The sequence below is a fragment of the Haliotis cracherodii genome, unplaced genomic scaffold (assembly GCF_022045235.1).
Source record: "Haliotis cracherodii isolate W230 unplaced genomic scaffold, xgHalCrac1.p SCAF_17, whole genome shotgun sequence".
Taxonomy (NCBI): Eukaryota; Metazoa; Mollusca; class Gastropoda; order Lepetellida; family Haliotidae; genus Haliotis; species Haliotis cracherodii.
In genome coordinates this window covers 28,759,459-28,785,590 of record NW_027266272.1, presented here as the reverse complement: position 1 = coordinate 28,785,590, position 26,132 = coordinate 28,759,459, and the positions used below count along the sequence as shown (strand labels likewise).

Genomic DNA, 26,132 nt, shown 5'->3' with positions numbered 1-26,132 from the left:
CAGCCCTAGCCATAAAAGGCAACTATGCTGACGGGAACGGGTCGTCAGGCTCACTGACTTGGTTGATGCATGTCATGGATCCCAATTGCAAGGATCGAGGCTCATAATATCAATCACTGGATTGTCTGGTCTAGACTCGATTATTTACATATACCTGGAATATTGCTGAGTGCGCCATAAAACAACAAACCAACCAACCAACCACTCAAATACCACAACATTAATACAGAAATTTTATCCTGCAGTATACAGGGCACTGGCCTTCTTGATATACTTAAATACAGTTGAAAGAGGCCTTCTTCTAAAACAAAAACATTCTTTCATTTGCTTTAAATCTTGAAATGTCTATGCATTTGGGGGGAAACCCAATAGAGTGATGAATAGATGAGTGAAAATATATTGGTTACCCAATGAAAAATACTGTGACCCAATTAAAATAGAAACCTTCGAGTTAAAACTAAATTGCTCAAAACGTTATCTGGAGCTCTTCTTTTATCTACCATGGCATTCATCCACAGTGGTTGAGTGTAGCCCCCACACTTTAATAAATTCTCCAGGGTGTTCAGTTCAGTAGGAGAGCATAGTCCCATTTATTTCACCATGGTGTTCAGAGACAGAGACCTGTGAAGATCCAGGGTAGAATAGGTCTTTAGCAACCCATGCTTGCCATAAAAGGTGACTTTGCTTGCCGTGATCAGGTGGTCAGACGGGATCAGGTGGTCAGACACGCTGACTTGGTTGAGGGGATTGATGTTCATGATATCAATCACTGGATTGTCTGGTCCAGACTTGATTATTTACAGACAACAGAATATTGCTGACAAACAACAAACAACAAACAAACAAATACAGGCAGAGATGAACAGTGAGGGTGTTCAATGCAGTAGGAGAGCATAGTCCTCCTTTAATTCACCAGGGTGTTCAATACAGTAGAAGAGAATAGTCCTCCTTTAATTCACCAGGGTGTTCAATACAGTAGAAGAAAAGAGTCCTCCTTTAATTCACCAGGGTGTTCAATACAGTAGAAGAAAAGAGTCCTCCTTTAATTCACCAGGGTGTTCAATACAGTAGAAGAGAAGAGTCCTCCTTTAATTCACCAGGGTGTTCAATACAGTAGAAGAGAAGAGTCCTCCTTTAATTCACCAAGGTGTCCACACCCAGGTTGCCACATGAAGCAAATCGAGCTAAATCTGTCATGATAAGATCAGGCGTACATGAAAACATCACATGACATACATTTGTCCTTGACTGTGATCACATATAAAACACAGTTTTCCTTTACAGATCAGTTCAGTGGGGCATGGCGTGGCTATTTATAGCATTGACGAACAACTTGGATTGTTTGCATGAAACCTGATTCTATTTTCGAGTTGAAGTGCTCTATTTATAGCCAGATGTGAAGATTAGGCTGTATAGATTCCTTGAAGTCATTGAATACCATGGAGGCAAATATCTCTTCAAGACGATTATGTTGGCAGCCAAAGAATTGCTGTAAATGTCATATTGCCTAGATGCATCAGTTTAGATGCACCGGAACTAAGATGACCTTGAGGCAGCTGACATCTTGTTGAACATAACAATTTTTTGTTCATGACATGCTAATGTCAGTCAGGTTTTCTTTCTGAAAATATTTTGTGTCATTCTAGGATAAAAGTGATCACCTCAGAGGGAAAATGTTTGATTTTTTCTGCTTGGGGGCATAGTTCTTGGTGGGGTTGGATTTGATCTCTCTGACAGACCTTAGACCATATGTTTTATAAAAACAATCTTATTTACACTCCATCTCAGCTGGTTGTGTCATTTTATCAAACCTTTAGGCCATAATACATTCATTATTTGATTTTCATCCCTGTCTGCCTCATAATTTGTCCCCAAGTATCTGGGAGTTTGTGCCCAGTACCCCAGGCTTGTTTCTCTATGGGGATTCCAGGACAGATCCTTAGTATCAAATGCTTGTCTCCCTGTGGGATTCCCGGACCAAATAGATCCCCAGTACTCCATGCTTGTCTCCCTGTGGGATTCCCGGACCAAATAGATCCCCAGTACTCCATGCTTGTCTCCCTGTGGAATTCCCGGACCAAATAGATCCCCAGTACTCCATGCTTGTCTCCTGTGGGATTCCTGGACCAAATAGATCCCCAGCACTCCATGCTTGTCTCCTGTGGGATTCCCGGACCAAATAGATCCCCAGTACTCCATGCTTGTCTCCCTGTGGGATTCCAGGACCAAATAGATCCCCAGTACTCCATGCTTGTCTCCTGTGGGATTCCCGGACCAAATAGATCCCCAGTACCCCATGCTCGTCTCCCTGTGGGATTCCAGGACCAAATAGATCCCCAGCACTCCATGCTTGTCTCCTGTGGGATTCCCGGACCAAATAGATCCCCAGCACTCCATGCTTGTCTCCTGTGGGATTCCCGGACCAAATAGATCCCCAGTACTCCATGCTCGTCTCCCTGTGGGATTCCAGGACCAAATAGATCCCCAGTACCCAATGCTCGTCTCCCTGTGGGATTCCAGGACCAAATAGATCCCCAGTACTCCATGCTTGTGTCCCTGTGGGATTCCAGGACAGAATATGTCCCCAGTACCCCATGCTTGTCTCCCTGTGGGATTCCAGGACCAAATAGATCCCCAGTACCCCATGCTTGTCTCCCTGTGGGATTCCAGGACCATATAGATCCCCAGTACTCTATGCTTGTGTTCCTGTGGGATTCCAGGACAGAATATGTCCCCAGTACCCCATGCTTGTCTCCTGTGGGATTTCAGGACCAAATAGATCCCCAGTACCCCATGCTTGTCTCCTGTGGGATTCCAGGACAGAATATGTCCCCAGTACCCCATGCTTGTCTCCCTGTGGGATTCCAGGACAGAATATGTCCCCAGTACCCCATGCTTGTCACCTGTGGGATTCCGGAACAGAATATGTCCCCAGTACCAATTGCTTGTCTCCCTGTGGGATTCCAGGACAGAATAGGTCCCCAGTACCCCATGCTTGTCACCCGTGGGATTCTGGAACAGAATAGGTCCCCAGTACCCCATGCTTGCAGAATATGTTCCCTAGTGTCCCAAACTTGTAAGAGCCAACTAAGTGGAATCAAAGGGTTATGATGTTTTTATCAAGCTGATTATGTGTCGTTGTGCTTCCTCTGCCAGTTCATTGCTCGTGTTGTCAAACTCAGGATTGTCTGCTTCAGATAAAGCCAGAATATTGCCCCGACCACATTTGAAGACACATTCCCAATGTATGTTCAGATGCTTGAGGTGATTGGTACTTTCAGAAATAAGGTCAGAAAGTCCTTGACATGACCCTGACATTAAGAGGGAAAGATGCAGGATGTCCCGAGATCAGAAGACTCAACAACTCTAGGGCTCTGTACATGAAATGATCTGAGATTTGCGATGTTCGTAGCACAATATCAAAGCATGAGAGTTCTGATTATCTTGCCATTAAGATTGCTTTCTGGAACAGGCCCATGGCCTTCTTCCTCACAGCGATCTAGCACTATGGCTGTCATTATTCAATGTTGAAGTATGGGAGTTACGATTGTCTTAACTCCAACACATTGTGCACAGGGCTTGAAAGGGCTTTGAATTTTAGTAAGTGAGTTGGGTTTAACGTCACTTTTAACAGTATTCCAGTTATATCGCGATGTGTCAGCTTAATGTGGGTGGAAAGCCCGAAGTGATGCAGGTCTAAGATGTTTACCACTTCGATGAAACCCACGAGCACCCATTGGTGCTGACAAGCCTAGAAACATAATTTGGGCGAACCAGGTTTCGAACCCACAATCATAGGTTTCTGGCATGCCCAAGGACGAACTGGGATTCGAAAACACGTATTTATATATGAAGTACAAACATGCTTGTGAATGTCCTCGAACGTATGCAGTAATACTGCATGGCGAGAGATTCAAACTTCTTAACTGATTTTGTTTACCTCGTTTGCTATCATATATGATTCTTGAATTCCGAGAGTTTTACCAAAGGAATGAGATTTTGATCCAGAAATTTTATTTGTCTTAAATTTAAATACATGTGCCTTGAAAATGCCTAGGACGAATTTGCCTATCCATGTCTAACAGTATGGCATGACAAGTACAACTGTACTCACTGCCAAAGGAAACACAAACCACAGAAACAGAGAGAGAAGCAAGTACATAAAGAAGATATGTTTCCAATGTGTATCAATCAATGACAAGACTAACAATCAAGTGTTACCACACAGTGTCTTTATTCTCATCATAATATGCTGCGTGTGATTTCGTAACTTTACACGCTAATCCTGACAAATGGTGCTGATTGAGTCATGGATCAATGTGATGCATTCATGAGCGTCAGTTCACACAACAGACCAGTATGTTCATTTGTGCATCACACCAATCTAATATCTCTTGAATACGCGTAATTGTTATATGTTAACCAACATGGAACTCACGTTTCTTTTGTCGTGAGTATATGTTGTACAATGGCTGGCGTGTGGGTTATGTGTATGCAGGTACCCGAGGGACTTACGTGGTCAGGAAATCAGCCAATCAGCGGCAGATTAAAGCATCTCCTGACCCGTGAAGACCCGGGATAGAATAGGTCTTCAGCAACCCATGCTTGCCGTAAAAGGCGACTATGCTTGTTGTAAAAGGCGACTAACGGGATCGGGTGGTCTGGCTCGCTGACTTGGTTGATGCATGTCATTGATCAGGAAATCAGCCAATCAGTGGCAGATAAAAGCATCTCCTGCATGCTGGTGGGGTGATGGAAGGTACAGACACAGGAATAAATCACAGTGGCTGAACGTTCGTGGGAGGTGGTTGGCAAGCCGGCAGGCAGGACCTAATTGCGCACTGATGATAAAGCATGGCATATGTCGTAATGGAGATTTTGTGTTTCCAATAACTAACCAACCAGATTTAGTTGGTAGAGCTGACAAGAACACAAGATAGATGAATGTTATCAATTACAGTTGTTCTACCACTTTCTTTCATGTGTCATTGATTATCTAATCCTTTAGAGCACTTCCATGTCTGACATTGAAAAAAATTGTATAATCATGCAGAAATGTTCATTTAGTCTCCCGACTCAGTTATGTGGAGATCAATACCTTTTGTAGGTGAACAAGCTTGAGGAGGCCTATTAATGTCTTGACTTTTTGAGGGGAAAGACAGGGTGGCCCAGTGCTGCATCTTGTGGTAGAGTCCCCTTCAGCGGCCATGATCATTTGAAGGTTCATTCTCAGAGGGGGAACGAGTGGCCCAGTTGCCTAAGGCGCAGCGATTCACTGTGCAGAGTTGTGTCCCCTGGGCCAGAAACCTGTGATTGTGGGTTCGAATCCCGGTTCGCCCCAATTATGTTTCTAGGTTTGTCAGCACCATACCCATGCTCATAGGTATCACCAAAGTTGTAAACGTCTGAGACCTGCACCGGTTTGGGCTTTCCTCCCACATTAAGCTGACACGCCATGATATAACTGGAATACTGTTAAAAGTGGCGTTAAACCCCACTCACTCACTCACTCACTCACTCACTCACTCACTCACTGTATAAAACAGATAAGTACAATGTTGTGAGGTTGGAAAATCAAATTTTCGCTTTGTGCTATGACATCCTGTTTCTGTTCTGCCCATTTGAAAGCTTTTCTTTTTCTTGATAAAAATTTCAAACTCGGTATGAGTGGACCCTGATAGTTATTGTGTTGTCAATAAAGTTTGGCCAGGCTGGATGTGTGACTTTGATGAATTGCTTCAGCCCAACCCAGCTCCCCATCACCCCTTGCTTGTCACCCCGGCCGTGATGAGTGGTTACAATGTTGAACATTGGTGTGGTTATTATACTGGTTATTGTGTTACAGCTTGAATATTGCACTGCGACATGAAACAGTATTCACTCACTCAATCCTGGTTTGCAGCTGCCCCAGACTAATCCCTCAAGACATCTGAGAGGAAATACATTGACTTCTCTTGATGAACACGAGGTGGTATGAGGTGAAATAGAGTTTAATGTCGCGTTCAAGATTATTACACATATATAGCAAAGTTCATGCATCTCGCTGCTTGTACTTCAGCTTCAGAAATTGGCACTAGTCCTGTAGTCCTTGCCAAACTGCCCAATGGTAAAGGTATCATTAGGACCAGTAGAAATTTGCCTTTTTAAGGGTTTTGCTATATTTTATCATTATAAGGACTAGTGGATGAAAAATGTTAGTTTCTGACACTGTACTTGTCCAGAGTTATGCTTTTTTTAGTGCTTGCCCACTGAGATACCATACCACGCTTTAAAAACCATGAATACCCAACTCAGACACAGTATACTGACTCCGGTCTGATCAGTCCTTGTTTTAACCCCTAAATGCTGAGTGCCAGATTGGGTAACAACGAATACAATCTTTTATAATGATTACAATATTATAGTTTGGTATTGTTTACTCTTTTATTATTTGCTTATCTTTCTATGATTGCTCATAAATATGGTGTTAACAACTTTCATGCCAGAACATCTTGCTCGATCCTACATGATCAAGGCCTATCCTCCAAATGGTTAATAATGCTATATATATATATATATATATATATATATATATATATATATATATATATCACTGTGTATGTAACCACTGAAACTGGAATAAAAATGATTGGAAAAAATGTCTTTTGGTATGATGTATCTGGGGATCAAACCACCCACCTTCCAGTGTCCAGGCAGGCGCTCTATCCACTACACCACAGAATGGTCTTGTGAACAGGTACAAATGCTGATAAAATAACTTGATTCCCTATGTGGTGTATTGCAGGCACATGGAATTGTTTAAATGGTTGTTGTTGCAGCATGAAACTAGGCTGTTTGTTGTGTTAATTGACTGCCCTGATGAAAGAGGGTTTAAAGGTATAGATATCTTCACAATGACCTTTAAAACCGATTTGATGAGCGAGAGTGAAGCATTGCTTGTGACAGAAGGCGAGACTGAGATGTGTGACATTTAGGGTTGCTGCTGCAGGCTGTGTGGCTGACGGACAGTTTGCAGCTGAATCGCGATGTGAACATGCATGCAGCATCAGCTTCACAGACATACAATTTTCTTTACCCAGTATTGTTACTTCGAGGTTAGACTAACATCTAGTCTCTGAAATGAGTATCTTACAGGAAAAAAACAGTTGTTAATTTATTAAAATAATATAATAAAAAGGAGCCCAGACTCTTCATTTTCAGAAACTGCAGTAATCTAGACTTGCTCACTGGTATAGACTTGCATGGGGTGTATTGGATATATTTGTTTCAGGGTCTGTATTATCCCAGATAAGAGAAATCTTTTAAAAAGTAGTCTAACTCAAGTCTAGAATGATTTGGCAAGTCGAGATTGAAATAAAGGATTCATCTGGGCTCCATTTGGATTTTATTCTTTTTATTTTGTAGATATGTATTTGTGAATTAGAAAACTTTATTTCTGGGACTAAATGTCTAAATGTGACAGACTAACTTGGAGGTTACCATGGCATCAGGTACATGGATGTCAGCACGTTATCAGATGAAGGGGGGAAGGGGGACAGTTTTAATGTCTCGGCCCAAACAATACTTTTGTATTTTTGTAAGTTGAAATTCTTTTTGTGTGTGGGTCTAGCAGTCCATGATTACCTTAATTATAGAGATACTTGTGTGTTTGACATGTTTTAATGTCTTGGGTCAAACATTACTGTCTGTAATACACAAGACTCAAATTACAAAGTCTAGTTCTTGACCATAAATGGGCATGGGACTGGAGCGCGTTGTCCTTTACATCGAAAGTCTCCAGATGTCAGTCTTACCGAAGCAGCAAACTTCAAGGACCCAAGACTAACAGTTAGTCTCTGAAATGTTTTATTTTTTGATTGAAACAAACAGCTACATTTAGATTGAAAAGGAGCCCAAGTGAGATGGGAGATGCAGAAAGTCTAGTTCTTGACTATAAATGGGCATGGGACTGGAGCGCGTTGTCCTTTACATTGAAAGTCTCCAGGTGAAAAGGAGCCCTAGCAAAATGGGAGATTCAGAACCTGTGGAAAATGCTATATTTGGGACTATAGCTTTATAGTAAGGGCTGGGTGGAATGGAAAATAATATGGTTGAGGGCATGAGACAAACTTTAAGGACCCAGACCAGAGAGAGGTGGGGTAGCCAAGTGGTTAAAGCGTTTGCTCGTCACACCGATCGCTTGTCACACCGGTGAAAAGGGTTCAGTTCCTCACTTGGGTACAATGTGTGAAGTCCATTTCTGGTGTCCCCTGATGAGATATTGCTGGAATATTGCTAAAAGCGGGGTAAAAGCGTACTTGCTCACTTCCTTTCTTCCCGACACTGATGTGGTGGAGGCAAGACTCATGCTATCAACACTTGTTGAAGGTAACATGACCCATCCAGTGGTCAAGGTGGAAGCGCTGCAACAGAAAATGGTGGATCACTCAAGTGGTAAATTTGGCCATCATGTGAATGTGGTTGCAAGGGGCAGGTCATGAGATCCCTGCTTGTGTTTGGGGTCAAAGACTTTGTGTTTTGCTTCATTGCTTGTTGAAGGTGAACAGCTCTATTAAAATAGCCAAGCAACAATAGCTCTATTGTCAGCTTAGGGTTGGTACCATATAGATTTGCGATAATCACCTTGGCACTGTGACAATATTAGGATTTAGCCGCTGGCATACTATTTATAAACAATAGCATTGTCTTAGTATTATTTATAGCACTGTATTTTCATGTTGATACCAACACCATGTTTATAAAAATTAAGTAATAATGTCCATTCAACTACACCTGGAGGGAACTTCCATGTTAGCTTTTGTTCTTAAGGTTGTCTTTCAACCATTAACATTTGCTTGTTCAATGTTAGTTTGAAACTACACGACATTTGCTTATGAATCGTAGCAAGAATGATCCATGGAATGGTCTCCATGAAACAGCATAAAACATTTAATGTGTGTACCATTGTGTAGTAAGTATGTGACATGAGCGAAACATTTCCAACTGTTTATGGGTTTTTACAACTCTACAGGTGAGGTGAGGTGAAATGGGGTTTAACATCCCGCCCAACATTATTGCATTTATATAGCTGTGTGTGTCTGTGTGTGTCTGTGTGTGTGAGAGAGATTTATAGTGCTAGCTCCCTGAGAAACCATACCCCACTCAAACACAGTATACTGACTCTGAGCTGACCAGTCCTTGTTTTATCCTCTTAATGCAGAGCGCCAGACAGGGTAACAACAAGTACCATCTTTTAACGTCTTTTGGTATTATGCGGCCGGGGATCAAACCCCGGACCTTCCATTCTCTGGGCGGAAGCTCTACCACAAGACCAGGGCGGTCGGGTAGCCTAGTGGTTAAAGCGTTCGCTCGTCACGCAGAAGACCCGGGTACGATTCTCGACATGGGTACAATGTGTGAAGCCCATTTCTGGTGTCCCCAACCGTGATATTGCTGGAATATTGCTAAAAACGGCGTAAAACCATACTCACTCACTACAACAAGACCACTGAGGCAATCACAACTCTGCAAGAACCCATGTTTGGCAACAATGCTTATTGTAAGAAACAACTAACGGGTCGAATGGTCAGCTTGTTGTCTTCGTTGATGCATGTCTGCGTATCCCAATTGCGGGGATCGAAGCTCATAATGTACAATTGTACAACCCTGATGCTCATGTACCTGTTGAATGATGTGTTGTGTTGTGTTGTGTTGCTGTTCTTTGTATTCAACGGCCATATATTTGCCATGTCCTTGAAATAAAGACATTCTGTGAGCAGGTTGCAAATGGGATTTAATTTCACATGTGACAACAATGCTCTCCATTGAAAGCCATAACCACGCCATTCATAGATGCATCAAAGAATAAGTAATTGGATATGCAGTAGGTACTTAAAAGTGATGTTATGCAAGTGAGTCTTCAGTAGTGCAGGGCTTCAAGTTGGAAACCTGATCGATTGGTTTGCCAAGACTTTTTGTAGAGCTTGTAGATACAGTACCAGCTTCCATTTTCTAGTATGGTATCAGGATAACTGGTGATAATTATTGATTCTCTTGTGACCAGAAGGAATTAGCAGGGTCTTAGGGCTATATCTGGGTATATACGTGGGTTTACGTACATTACATACTTCTTAAGATATCTTGTTTGAAATTACAACAGCGTTTTGAGTATTCTGAGCTGTTGAAGTGTTGTCATGGTGACAGATGCAGTTTTATGATTGTGATAGCCAGACCAACATAGCCCTGTCTCAGGGACTTAATTGACAAAGGAACCTAGAACAATGAGACCTTGTGTGAAAAATTTCAAATTATTTATGGGTGTGTAGAATAACTGGCTTTATCTTGCTCACAGAGAGCAATCTAGGGTCAGGCAAGTCCCCGGCAGTCTGTCTGTTGTAGAGCTGACTGAAACAAGGATTGGGTGGCTTGTGGAGCTGACTGAAACATGGATTGAGTGGCTTGTAGAGCTGACTGAAACAAGGATTGGGTGGCTTGTAGAGCTGACTGAAACATGGATTGGGTGGCTTGTAGAGCTGACTGAAACATGGATTGGGTGGCTTGTAGAGCTGACTGAAACATGGATTGGGTGGCTTGTAGAGCTGACTGAAACATGGATTGAGTGGCTTGTAGAGCTGACTGAAACAAGGATTGAGTGGCTTGTAGAGCTGACTGAAACATGGATTGGGTGGCTTGTAGAGCTGACTGAAACATGGATTGGGTGGCTTGTAGAGCTGACTGAAACATGGATTGGGTGGCTTATAGAGCTGACTGAAACAAGGATTGGGTGGCTTGTAGAGCTGACTGAAACATGGATTGGGTGGCTTGTAGAGCTGACTAAAATATGGATTGGGTGTCTTGTGACCTGGCTGTTTTGGTCTCTCCGTACCTTGATTTTGTGGATTGTTGCTATCAACCACTTGATTGCCAAACTTGATTCTACGTACATAGTCATGGTGTAGCTGCAGTACATCAGACTGCTATATAAAGCAGTGTTAATTGACAGTCACCAATTCCCATATGGTATCAGCTCTGGCTGATTATCTGTTGTGTGATGGACAACATGTATCAGCTTACTCCCACATGAAGATGACATATGTTATTTTTTCTACAACAAAAGACTTTTACCATACCCACCCCTTACCTATATAGACCCATGGGGATCAAGGTTAGATTTGGTTTTCATCAACTCATGCTTGTTGTGAGAGGCGTCTAATGGGAATCTGATGGTCAGACTCGCTGACATGGTTGATGCATGTCATCACATCCCAATGGCACAGATTGATGTTCACGATGTCAATCGGGGGCACAGGTGGCCAAGTCATGGCCCAGTTCTGTTCCTTGGACATGCCAGAAACCTATGATCTTGGTTTCTAATCCTAGTTGGCACCGATTATGTTTCTTGGTTTGTCAGCCCCATACCCATGCTCATTGGTTTCACCAAAGTTGTGAACGTCTGAGACTGAATCACCTCAGGCTTTCCTTCCACATTAAGCTGACATGCCGTGATATAACTGGATTACTGTTAAAAGTGACGTTAAACCTAACTCCCTCACACATGATGTCAATCACAGGATTGTCTGGGGAGATCATATTGCTGGATTATTATGGAGTGTGGAGTTATACAGCAAACAAACGAAGTTAACTATGTTCCTGTAATTGACAACAAAAAGCAACAACAGTGAACTGGATGTGGACTCGCTCTGCCCACGTGGTCAGCTTTCTCCACTGCACATGTACTTACACGTTTTCTTTCATCCTTAACCTGTAAGCATTCAGTGATACAAGTTTTTGTAAGTCCAGGCCATTGGCTTGGGTTAGGAAGGAAATAGATGTTGAGATGTTTGTTTAACTCTCTGAATATCACATATACTTGCCTGAAACACCACCTTCATACCAGCTCTCTCTCTCTCTCTCTCTCTCTCTCTCTCTCTCTCTCTCTCTCTCTCTCTCTCTCTCTCTCTCTCTCTCTCTCTCTCTCTCTCTCTCTCTCTCTCTCTCTCTCTCTCTCTCTCTCTCTCTCTCTCTCTCTCTCTCTCTCTCTCTCTCTCTCTCTCTCTCTCTCTCTCTCTCACACACACACACACACACACACACACACACACACACACACACACACACACACACACACACATACATTCTCTGTGGCTTCTGGAACATTTAGTGAAGATGATTATAACAACAAACATAATTATTCTGTATGTGTACAGTTAAAATGATTCTATCTAGACCTGCATTAATCAACTTGAGAATAAATATGAGAAAAATATGAAAAATCTTGATCCATTAAGTTTCTAAATTCAGTTTATGCTTTCATATTGTCCATATTAACCAGGGTAATCTTAAGAAATGTAACTATTTCTGACGCTGTGAATTAATAACACAGTGTGCGACTTCAGCCACTGGTCTGAAGTAAAATTCTGTTCTGTCTTGTAAGCTCAGCTAATAAAAGACTACATAAGAACACCAAAATGTATGAGACCCCTAATGCTAAAAGCTAAATTCAGCTAAATAGACTCGAAAGTATTATGCACAGACTGTAAATTTAGTATTGATATTCCTAAATTTGTATCGACATAATGAGTGGGACACCCATGTTAAAGTGTGGCATTGTGTCTCATTGCCCACGATCAGTGCACACACTAAACCGTACATTGCTATAATCTGGAATGGGATGTTCAATGTATTTCACCACACCCTAGCCACCTTGAATATTCACAAATGGAACTTGGATTTGACTTAATTTGGCTGTATTTTATCAATGTTTTCATTTTCTTTTACATTAAAAATGTTTCAGGTTTTCCTCCATTCTGCACTGAGTCTAGATTAGGCTTATCGCTGGCCCTGTTGAACACAAGGTTAAGCCATGCATATCAACTCTGTCACAACAATGTGTACGAGAAATGTTAAGATTGTTCTATCCTTGCATAAAAAGGTGTTGCCTTGAAAAGTCTTTTTAAAGTCCTTAAAAGTCTTGGGCCTTGCCGTCTGTATATGAACCTGCTTACCGACACTGCATGCACTCACTTCCCACAGGATTCACCAAGTGCTTGCCTTAGTTACTTAGTTAGCTGACTTCTGCCCTCACTGACATTACACAGTACTCAGTGTGTAGTTACTTAGTATTGATGGGAGCAGGTAGCTGGCGTGGTACATTAACAAATGAAAAGACATAAAAAGAGCTGAGTACAAAGTGTGTTATAACGTGCTAATGTAGCAAGTTGGCTCCACTCTAGCATATGATTAAGTGTTGAATTCACAGTTCAACTGGGCAGTATCGAATTTCATAACTTGACACAACCTTACGTTACTTTACAGACCTGAGTCCTGTGGAGACCTGGGTTAGTGGAGCCAGGTTCTCACCTCTGTTGCTTGTATTGCTGTGTCTTTGTTTGTTTGTTTGTTTGTTGTTGAACATCACACCCAGCAATATTCCAACTATATGATGGTGGTCTGTGATTGACATCATGAGCATCGATCCATGTGATTAGGATACAATGACTTGCATCAACCAGTTCTGACACACCCACACACTTAACACACTTTTGTACTTTACTTCACTTTACCTTAGCATACTGTACATCACACAAGATTCTACATAGCATAAGATTGTACATCACATAAGATTGTACATCACATAAGATTGTACATCACACAAGATTGTACATAACATTAGATTCAACATCACATATAATTCTACATCGCATAAGATTGTACATCACATAATATTGTACATCACATATAATTCAACATCGCATAAGATTGTACAGCACATAAGATTGTACATCACACAAGATTGTACATAACATTAGATTCAACATCACATATAATTCTACATCACATAAGATTGTACATCACACAAGATTGTACATAACATTAGATTCAACATCACATATAATTCTACATCGCATAAGATTGTACATCACATAATATTGTACATCACATATAATTCTACATCGCATAAGATTGTACAGCACATAAGATTGTACATCACATAATATTGTACATCACATAAGATTGTACATCACATAAGATTCTACATCACAAAAGATTCTACATCTCATAAGATTCTACGCCACATAAGATTCTATGCCACATAATATTCTACATCGCATAAGATTGTACATCACATAAGATTGTACATCACATAAGATTGTACATCACATAAGATTGTACATCACAAAAGATTCTACATCTCATAAGATTCTACGCCACATAAGATTTTACGCCACATAAGATTATGCATCACATACGATTGTACATAACACAAGATTGTTCGTAACACAAGATTGTTCGTAACAAGATTCTGTGAAGTACATGATCGGCTGATTATGGAATGTGACCTGGTGGATTGTGTACAAGATCTTCTGACGTGTGGATGACATCATCGTTCATTATGTGCAACAATATGTGTTGATATTTTGTTGCTTCACAAACAATGGAACAATTAGCATCAACTTGTCAATCATCACATAACAAAATTTAGACTGCGAAATTACTTACTTACTTTCTTACTGAAATTAATTTCCCTGATACATGTGCACATGTGTATTGCATTGCAATGTCTGTGTAGTATGCAGAGAGTCTTTTGTTTCAATTCTTAGCAATTGTCAGATCTTGATTAAAACTACTTTTTGAATAGTTCCCGGCTATGAGAACATCAATAGCACCTGCTTTGTTCAAAACAGTGAGAATCTGCTTTCAAAGACAATTAATGTTTCTTATCTGGCAGCATAAGACTGTTCTGATGGGATTCTGGGCCTTTCCCTTGTCATAACAAGAATTACAGGATCCTGACTCCGCCATCAATGAGATGCATCTAAAGCTTGTTGTGGGATGGAGATAAGATGGAAACAGATTGGTGTGTGTTCACAGGAGACAGTCAGGGATATGTATGTCACCAGGCAGAACTGTTGCTTGAAGATTTAATATCAATAGTGTTATTTGAAATTACAGGTGAAAGAGATCTTCATTGAAATATTAATAGCGTTGTTCAAAATTACAGGTAATAGAGATCTTCATTGAAATAATGATAGTGTTGTTCGAAATTCAGGTAATAGAGATCTTCATTGAAATATTAATAGTGTTGTTCAAAATTACAAGTAATAGGGATCTTCTTTGAAATATTAAAAGTGTTGTTCGAAATTCAGGTAATAGAGATCTTCATTGAAATATTAAAAGTGTTGTTCAAAATTACAAGTTATAGGGATCTTCATTGAAATATTAAAAGTGTTGTTCGAAATTACAGGTAATAGAGATATTCATTGAAATATTAAAAGTGTTGTTCGAAATTACAGGTAATAGAGATCTTCATTGAAATATTAAAAGTGTTGTTCGAAATTCAGGTAATAGAGATCTTCATTGAAATATTAATAGTGTTGTTCGAAATTACAGGTAATAGGGATCTTCAATGAAATATTAAAAGTGTTGTTCAAAATTACAGGTGATAGAGATCTTCATTGAAATAATGATATATGAATACTCATACTACTATATCCAACTGATATGAAACTTACTGATTATTTATGAATAAATACATATTTCCCAGTGATATGAAATTGGCAGGAAATGGTCATTATGAATCACAAACATACCACAGTATAAGTGACCCAGAGTACAGTGTAAAACACCCAGCTTCTTTGTTTTGGACAGAGTGTATAATTCAGCCTCAATGAGAGGCCGGCGTGTATTGGAGGTCTGGCATCTAACAGAGGAAATACAGTAACATGGAACTGATAATTTATTTAGGTCTATATATAGTCCTTTTTGACATAGACATGGAACAGATATTATCTAATGAATTATTCATGTGTATAATCCAGGTTATAGATAACAGATAATTGTATTGATTTGTGAATTCTTTTAATCCTGTTTCCCAGAGCCATCTACATTAAGTGTTACCCCTCGGGACAAGGCTTGGAGCCCAGCGGAACATTTGTCCCTTGTATAGTCATGATGCATTGCAGGGAAACACATCACACGGATCTGCTGTAAACTCATCAGGTCCATACCTGGATCCCACCAGATCTAACCTGTCACAATGTATGATGAAAGCAATTAACAGTTAGTTTACATTGAAGCACCCAATAAGCTGAGCTGTTTGCCAGTTTGTTTGTAAACACTGCATACCCATAGAATAGGTCGGCCCATTCTCAATAGGATTACATGGAAACATGGCGTTAGTCAAGTATTGGAGAGCTATAGTCAGCATGCTGTTTGTCCACGATTAGAGGAAGTATTTTCAGGTCCTTGTCCAATATTGTGGCATAGATCTATATAGGTAATCCTATAGTATATGGTTCCACTCGGCTGAGTCGTCGTATACTTCAGAGATCTGGATCCACTCACACGTAAAGCTGTTGTTGTATGTACCTGTGTGTAACAGTGTGGGCTGGACAAGGGTGATATGGATACTGGCTGGTGATTAGTGTAGTTGGGGTGGTGTCGTAACTCGGTCAGAGTTGGTGTTACTAGTTATTACTGCCTTGTACTACGACCTACAACTAGATGACTTGCACTACGGACTGAGCCACTTGAAGCACAAACAACTCTGTCTTAACTCCAGCTCACAGCAAGTGTGATTATCGAGTGCATGAGAAGATTGTGTACAGGTCGCAGGCAGTTAGTCTCTGTGTTCAGCATCAACAGGCAGATATACAGCTTATCCACCAGTGGGATATAAAGTGTATACAGCACTGTCGACATGGTGCTGTATCCCACACAAGTCATCAGTGTTTAGATCGGTTGTTTATAGAGCTGCTGTTTTACAAGGCTATCTTGGGTTAGGATGCACAGAGCTGGAATAACTGTTTGATACCTGTCTGTAATCACCTGTGGCTGGTCAGTGCTGCTTCTACCCCTGATGGATAGTCATTGCGTGTGTTACGGAGCCTGTGTTTACTGTCAGTGTAAATAAGTCTGTTGCCAGCAAAACACGCCTGTCATCATTATTGGAAAATATAACGGTGATTGGTTCAGGATTTCTGTTGAGGCAGGATTATCAGAGCTGCGAAGGCAATCAGTTAACAGGTTTCCTCAGAGAACATTTGTTCTGAGGACTTTTTTCCTAGGAATTTTCTTCTGAGGACTTTTCTTCTAAGGACATTTTGGCAGCTGGGTATGAGGGTATTTGCACTGACAGTTGGGATCTGACTGGGTGGAGGTCAGGCAGGTACTCCGTGTTTGTTTATATTACTCCCACTGCCACGTGAAGTAACAGTGTAATCTATCCATTGAGCCAGTGGTGTTGGTACGTGTGCGATTACGTATCAGTTTGAAGTATATCATGTACTCCCACCGTCTGTCAGTCAAAGGATAAGTGGTCACAGTTGACTTGACAGTTGGGTATTCCACGGCAGGCAGGGGGTGTGTTTATGTCCTTCCAAACACTGTTTACCATTCACACAAGTATCAGCTGGAATAAGCCTTCACAGCTAAGATCTTAATATCTCATATTTGTTTGCAGTCAGTGGGTAGATCGGCTAACTAGTATCGATCGGAGTTGGATCTATGAAGATGGATATTGAGTGTTGCAATTATGGAAATGGTGTGGTTCCGATCAGTGCTTTGAGTGTGACGTAATGGAAATGTGTCGGTCATCGGATCGGGCACTGGCGAATGGCTTCACATTGATCAAGATTAAAAATTGAGGTTACTAGTGAAAGTAGACTTTGTTGGCTGTGTGAGAGAATCCAGGGATAGACGGTGGGAAGACGGAATCAATAGCAAGTCTTTCAGCTGACACAGTTCCTCTCATGTACTGACAGAAAGGCACTGCTTAGACCGTTACTCGTGGGAGCGATCACAATCGGTGGAAATATCACAACTGTCCACGACAAACATTGGATCTGTTATGGCTTACTTTGATGTGCTTAATCCATGCTGATTTACCCTTGAGGAATATTGTAGTGACTTTTTGAAAAACACTGTTGTCATATATACCAGCATGAATTTCCTTGGATTTGAACGTCCCCGTCTGCGACGGAAATCGTATGCGGCTCCTGGGACCTTGTATGATATTCCTGATACTGACAAACCTGTTGATTTTTACCAGGAACAAATGTTGATAAAGACCCAGAGAGACCAGCGGAGGCGTGGCTCCGTCCCCGCCCGGACTACGGTAGGTGGTGTGTGCACCTGCAGAGTCGCACCTGCACGTTTTTGTGTATGTATGTCATTGAATGCAAATTTAGACTAATGATGTAGTTTTGTTGTGTGTTGGAGATGTCCCAGGTGCCAGATGCGTCCTCCAGGTAGAGTCCCTATCACTGCGGCATGCCATCTCAGATATGTCCTGTAGATATGTGATTGTTGTTGGGACAGAGAGCCCTCATGAAGGTGGGCCAAATGCTTGTGTAGTTAATGAGAATTAGTAGTTGTTTGTTTCTGTTTTTGTCCATGAAAGACCAACAAGTAGTTATCAGTTGTGTTTTTATCCACAGAGTACCGATGTGTATTGAAAACTGTGGTCTAATCATTTGCAAAGTAGTGTCATTTATGCGGATAGATTTTTGCAGTGAGTGAGTTTACCACCGCTTTGAACAATATTCCAGTCATATCATGGCATTTCAGGCTAACGTGGAGGAAAGCCCAAAGTAGCTAGTGCATGAAACCCATGAGCACGGTGCAGGAAAAGAATTCTTTGTCAATTATTATATGTTTAGGACAGCAGCTTGTACAAACCAGTTGTATTTTCTGTTTAAAAGACGTCAGAATTAGTAATTGATACTGCAGATTTGTAGGTCTCCATGTTCCCAGGTAGTAAGATGTCTGAATAAGTGAAGCACTTTCCACGAACCAGGATTGCGTTTTGTCATGACATATTGCACTACAGCAGCACAAGCTCTTTGAAATGTTCTGTATGTGCCGTGAGCCTTCAGCAGATAGTTGGTTGGTTTGTTGTTTAACGCCGCACTCAGCAATGTTCCAGCTATATGACGACGGTCTGTAAATATTTGAGTCTGGACCAGACAATCCCATGATTAATATCATGAGCATCAATCCATGCAATTGGGATCCATGACATGCATCAGCCAAGTCAGTGAGTCTGACCACCCGATCCCGTTAGTCGCCTCTTATGACAAGCATAGTCGCCTTTTATGGCAAGAATGGGTTGCTGAAGACCTATTCTACCCCGAAATCTTCACGGGTCTTCAGCAGATAGAGAGATAGTTTGTATGTGATATTGGCTTCAAAGAGCAAATGTCTAGTTATACAACTTCCGTTTAATGATTTAAAAAAGGCTCAGTCACAGATATATGGTTCATTTGATCACCCAGAAACATGGATCAGTTGATCACCCAGATATATGGTTCAATTGATCACCGAGATATGTGGTTCAATTGATCACCCAGATATATGGTTCAATTGATCACTCAGATATATGGTTCAGTTGATCACCCAGATATATGGTCTCCTTGATATGATTCAGCCGTTTAGATGCGGTTCCGTCACCTAAATTCAGTTAAGTCATGAAAATAGATCCCAGATATGGTCTAGCTTGACTTTAGTTGCCACAGCAGAAATAATCAAAGAAACAGATCAACTTGTTGCTACAATCAGATTAAGCTTGAAGGAAATTTGCCGTTATGGATTCAGATCAATCCATTTCAGCAACTTTCAGATGAGTGAAGCAGCTGGAATCAGTCCTTTCAGAAAAACTTCTCAGTAGCTTTTATGGAGATCCACTTATTGAATCAGGGACAACCACATTGGAAATTGAAGGTCAAAGATTAGTTTTTAACATATTGTCATCTTGACTTCAATTGATATGACCAAGTCTCAGAATATCTCACCTATAACTTATGTGACCACCAACTGTAAAAAGGCCAATAAAATAATTTGGAAATGCCAGTTGTCTGCTAACTGTCCATTCAGCAAAATAGATGTGACCAAATCTGTTTCTACACCTGCATATCATAATCTATATATGAAATTGTATAGTCTATTGCCAGTGAGTCTGAAGTGGCCACGGGTGGTCCAGTCCTCAAAGGCGCAACATTTCACTGCTCAGTCATGTCCCTTGGGCACACCAGGAACCTGTAATTATGGTTCGAATTCCTGTTCGCCCTGATTATGTTTCTGGGTTTGTCAGCACCACACTTGTGCTCGTGGGTTTCATCAAAGCCGTAAATGTCTGAGACCTGGATCTGTTTGGGGCTTTCCTACCAAATTAAGGCGACATGCTGGGATATAAATGGAGTACTGTTCAAAGCGGCATTAAACCCAACACACTCACAAGTCTGAAAGATGGTCTCTGTTGTAGTGCATTTAACTCATTTTTTTCCTTTTGTAGGGTAAAAAATATTGCTGTATTGAGCTTGGGTAGATTTGTGTGTGTGACATGAGATAAAAGTCACTTTACTGTTGTTAACAACTCTTCAACAAGTTAAGAGTATTGCTGGAACATTGCTTGTTTAGATTATACAAACACACATGTCACTGAAAATATATCCAAATCTTGGCAACAACCTGAAAGAGATATTGTGTGGAATCAAAATGATTGTCACATCCGTCAAACCAGTTGTGGATTAACACTTTGATACAGAGATTGAAAGTACAAAAGATGTTTCGGAACTGATAGGTTGTAAGTGTAAAGTATGAGCTAGAATTGCAGCCTTCCTTCATTTGCTGTGCTGCTCATGTCTGACAAGTGTTTGCAGTGAACTAACAAGTGTCCTTGCATTGGCAGCAGTGTAAACACTGAGACTAGTGTAGAATGTCACTTGGTAGAGTATCTATACATGGTACAAGCAGGACAAGCAGGTTGTGGTGTAAGCCAGGCTCAGGTACATCAGGGACACAATGTATACATGGGGTACAAACATGGGGGGTCACAGACAGGCTGGGTGGTGGTGGGAAGACTGGTTCCTCTGGTGCCATTCCTGTAGATGTTCGGGGGTTTACAATTGGTCCATAGCAACCTATGCTTGATGGAAGAGGCCATAATGTGTGTGTGTGTGTGAGTGAGTGAGTGTGTGAGTGAGTGAGTGAGTGAGTGAGTGAGTGAGTGAGTGAGTGATGCACACCGCAATCATTAGAGACGACTTCATGGTTGAGGGTCCAGTTCCACAAAGTGATGTAACCTCTAAGTCAACCGTTACTCCCATACATTAACACAGAGCTATGACAATTGTAGCTTAAAGATTACTTTGTGGATTGGGACCCAGATGGTCAGACTGGCTTGGTTGCTTCATATCTCCTGATAGTGTGGATCGTTGCGCAGGATATCAGTCACAGGATTGTCTGGTCCAGGCTTGATGACATATAACAAAACATTGTAACGTGTTTGTCGTGGTTAGTAGGATTTGTCTGTTAGCATGAGTGTGTGAATGTTGTTTAATGACACAACTGAATTAAATAATCAAATTTGAACAGGGCAAACCAGTGACTGGAAGCCTGATAAACTGTTTACTTGGAGCATTATGATGTATACTACTCAAAAAAAGTTAAAGAGCATGCACTTCTTTTATTACTACAGTAATCTGGCATGACAGATTAGCAATAGTAACAAGGATGGTCCTTAACTGTTTTGAGTACTATACAATCAGTCAAGTCACAAAGCTTGACAACCAGTGATGCATTTCAGTAGACTCTTACAAGAAACATGGTATCCTTGAAGATCCGAGGTAGAGTAGGTCTTCAGCAACCCATGCTTACTGTAACAGCCGACTAGCAGGATCCGGTGGTAAGGCTCAATTGTGTGGATCGATGCTCCTGATGTCAATCACTGGATTGAGACTGGCCCAGACTTGATGTTTTACAGATCGCTGTCATAGAGCTAGAATATTGCTGAGTGTGGTGTTAAACAACAAACAAACAAAACAAAACAAGAAACATAGGTTACTGGAAGCCGATTCTACTCTAGAATCTTCACACAAATGTCTGTGAGGAGCTGTGAAGACACCTGCTGGTTGTGCTGGTTGTGATGGCCATGCTGTGGGCAGCACTATTCCAGATGTATCATGGACCAGACAGACTAGTGGTTGATAGTATGAACCACATACCCATTGTAACCACCCAACCTTCATTTGTCTGCTTTCAGGACACAAGGTACTAGGGCTGTATTTTTCTGGCCTGAAATATACTGTTTATTTGTTTATATGTTTGTTGTTTAACACTGCACTCATCAACATTACAGTTATGGGATGGCAGTCTGTAAATAATCTAATCTGGCCCACATAATCCAGTGAATGATATCATGAGCATTGATCCATGCAATTGGGATACAATGACATGCATCAGCCAAGACAGCGACCCTGACCACCCGATCCCATGTCATGTCTTACGAGAAGAGAAGTTGCCTTTTATGACAAGCATGGTTTGGTGAAGACCCATTCTAACCCGGATCTTCAAGGATGTGATATATGCGATATAAAACAACATTGACTGAAGACTGCAAGGAGTCCAGTCCTGTCACAAGCGGCTGTATCTCGCAGGAAGGAGTTCCTGCACCGGGCATACTTGTGTAATCTACATCCCCTCCCTGTGACCGGAAGTAGCCCCACGGCTATAAATATCAGAAACTTGATGAGGTTGACATGTTTATGAAAAAAGGTCAACAACTTAAATTTTTCAAAGGTGGCAAATATTTAAGGCCTGCATGGCTTTTCTTCCTCAGTAAACTGACTTTGATTCAACTGAAATACTGTTCTAAGCAGCACTGAACCCAACTCACTCACTCACTCACTCACTCACTTACTTGAGGATGTTAACCATTCATTGATGTGTTGCTTCAGCTAATGTTGCAGGGGCAGTCAGGTAATAAGCTGAGTGGTTCAGGTATTGGCCTGTCCTACCAAGAGACTGATGGGGTTGAATCACCATGTGTTCCATGTGTTAAAACACTGTTTCTTTTACACCCACAGTGATATTGCTAAACGGGCTTTAATCAATCAATCACAATGTTTTACAGCTTGAGCATGTCAATCATAATGTCATTTATGATACAAGAAGACAGTTACATGTGGGGAGACCTGTTTTTTATGGCATGTAATTTCAGAAAATAGTTTCAGTAATGCTTTCTCAGGAAATTGAAACAGGTTGTCATGCAAGTATCATTTTGAGATAGGATTAGTTAATTGGTTTAGTCCCTTTGATTAACAGCCTGCCAACATTACAAGATAATCTTTTCATTGTAAAATAATTAAATAGAATTGAAATAGATGTTTTTCTTGGGTTTGGCTATGGTATTTAAATATGGGAACTTGGCTTAATCTATCCATGACAATGGCATCCTTCTTTTATTTCAAGCAGTGGTGAAGTCATGTGTGTATGTTGACTCGCTTGTGTACACCACTCCACTTTTGATAGGGATATTTGTTATCTTTCCATGACACACAAAACTGATCCTCATATGTCAAGTGTATATTTAAATAGAATGACATATCTAATTATCATACCGGGGACACGGGTGGCCCAGTCGTCTAAGGCACCGCGATTCGCTGTGCAGAGTTGCGTCCCTTGGGCACTCCAGAAACCTATGATTGAGGGTTCGAATCCCGATTCGCCCCGATTATGTTTCTAGGTTTGTCAGCACTATACCCGTGCTCGTGGGTTTCACCGAAGTGGTAAACGTCTGAGACCTGCATCACTTCAGGCTTTCCTCCCACATTAAGCTGACACGCCGTGATATAACTGGATAACTGATAAAAGCGGCGTTAAACCAAACTCACTCACTCACTAATTATCATACCTCCATATCAGAATGTTTGTTTTGTTTGTTGTTTAACGCCACACTCAGCAATAATCCAGATATATGACAGCGGTCTGTAAATAATCTAGTCTGGACCAGACAATCCAGTGATTGACATTGATCCACGCAATTGGGATATGATGACATGCATCAACAAGTCAGTGAGCCTGACCACCCGATCCCCTTAGTCCCCTCCTACGACAAGCATAGTCACCTTTTACAGCTGGCATGGTTGCTGAAGACCTATTCTACCCAGGATCTTCACGGGTGTCTGTGTCAGAATAATGAGATCTGATTGGTTGATGTGATCTCCATAAAATATTGTGTGTCCCACCTTGGAGAGAAATAAATTTTTGAGAGAATAAATCCCTGTTTCCCAGCAAGCAAGAAAACAGGCTGCACATGGATTTCTTACCAGGGGAATATATCCTTATACCCTGCTTCAAAGCAAACGGCTGCATGCTTTTTCTAAGTCAATGGAAGTCACGTGACATAGCACAAGTTAACCTCAGCTCCATTGAATGGCTGTTTTTTCTCAATTTTGAACTTTGAATTCCTTTACAATGTCATATTAAAACAAGTCGGTAAGATGAAATTGTTGTATCAGGATCACTCGGGATATATGTGGTTTTATGCCTCTGGCTCGATGTTTAAAACCTGACGTGGGACGCAAAGAAGCCCATGTACTCCTCGTGATCCTGGTAACACTTATAATGTACCCAGCGTGATCCTGGTAACTCTTATAATATACCCCTCGTGATCCTGGTAACACTTATAATGTACCCCGCGTGATCCTGGTATCACTTGTAATATACCCCTCATGATCCTGGTAACACTTATAATGTACCCCGCGTGATCCTGGTATCACTTGTAATATACCCCTCGTGATCCTGGTAACACTTGTAATATACCCCTCGTGATCCTGGTAACACTTATAATGTACCCCGCGTGATCCTGGTATCACTTGGGCCACATAACGCTGAATGAAATTGGGCCACATTACGCTGTACAAACTTGGGCCACATTACCCTGGACAAACTTGGGCCACATTACCCTGTACAAACTTGGGCCACATTACGCTGTACAAACTTGGGCCACATTATGCTGTACAAACTTGGGCCACATTAGCCTGGACAAACTTGGGCCACATGACATCAATATTACTTGTATCTCCAAGAAACAGACAATACTCAATACATTCATGTAAATATTGGCACAGACGCTTGACAGCAACTGGGTAAATATGCCTTCCACCATTTGTTTTGCCACATGGAGATTGTGAAGTGCTCCACGTTGCTATAAGTTGGTGTAACAATTACTCTGGTTTATTTGTTGACAGTTCTGTATCAGATTGGTTGGCAAGTTTATGGCAAAACAATATGTGGCTAAAAAATAATGTGTTGACAGTGTTTTGAGGAGCCTGTTTGGTACACTGTCAAGAACATGTTTCTGATTTTGCATAGCAACAGCCTAACAGTCCTATTAAATTTTGTGAGGTTCATAATGTGTGGACTCTATAGTCCAGTGGATAGAGTGTCTGCCCAGAGACTGGAGGGTCCGTGGTTCGATCCCTGGCTACCATCATACCAATGTATGTTAAAGATGGTACATGTTGTTAGCTTGCCTGACACTGACTGGAGAGATAAAACAAGGACTGGTTGGCTAGGAGACAGTATGCTGTGTCTGAGTGGATTACGATGATAAACTGCAGCATGGTGTCTCTGGTGGGCTAAAACCAGGCCACTGGACTGAAAGTCTGGACAAGTGCAAGTAGACACACACATACCACACATCAACACTACACACCAAGCATGTTGCTATGTGAATACAATAACCTTGAACATGCTGTCTAACCCATTTCACTCTAACCTTCACCTCATTATGTGTAAATATTACTCTTTCTTAAATAGTTCGGTTTATGGGTATTTTTCTCCCAACTCCTCAGGTTGGTGGTCTTAATTTTTAGACCAAAACTAAGCCATTTATCGGCTTTCCCCTTTTGTCGTCAAGACGTTTGGCCGCCAAATCAAGGGAGGTAACACAGTGACAATAGCAGTTCATGCTAGCTGTACCAGGAAGATTTTAGTTCATATCAATTGTGATAAAACGCTTAATTACATATTTTCGCAGTATACCGATCATTATTGAAGAAAATTTGTCATGGTTTACCGGTAATACTCTGCAGTCTTTCCAGTAACACATTTGTCTTGGGGACTGACTGATGTGTGACCTGGCTGACTATTTGTCATCATGCCACAACAGTGTGTGTTCATACTATCAACCACTGGTTTTCCTTGCCCAGTCTAGCTACAGACTGCTCTGACATAGCAGGCATAGTCTCCATGGCGATGTAGCAAAATATTAACTCACTCAAGGAATATGAAATGTAGAGGGATCATTTGAGTTCTATACCCTTGTTTGTTGTGCAGAGTTGTGTCCCTTGTGTGTGCCAGAATCCTATGAT

At 41.2% G+C, this 26,132-nt stretch overlaps 1 protein-coding gene across 4 annotated transcripts in view; it reads left to right on the top strand.

Moving 5' to 3' along the window:
- The window catches only part of LOC139465037 (5'-AMP-activated protein kinase subunit gamma-1-like), a 391,629-nt gene that overhangs the window by 123,558 nt on the left and 241,939 nt on the right, over positions 1–26,132 (top strand). For 2 of the 4 annotated variants that reach the window (XM_071246715.1, XM_071246712.1), the window contains exon 2: positions 18,029–18,094. The exons of the other annotated variants lie outside the window; for them this stretch is intronic. In XM_071246715.1, coding sequence (XP_071102816.1) covers positions 18,029–18,094 — 66 coding nt within the window. The remainder of the gene's footprint in view (positions 1–18,028; positions 18,095–26,132) is intronic. 4 annotated transcript variants of the gene reach the window in all.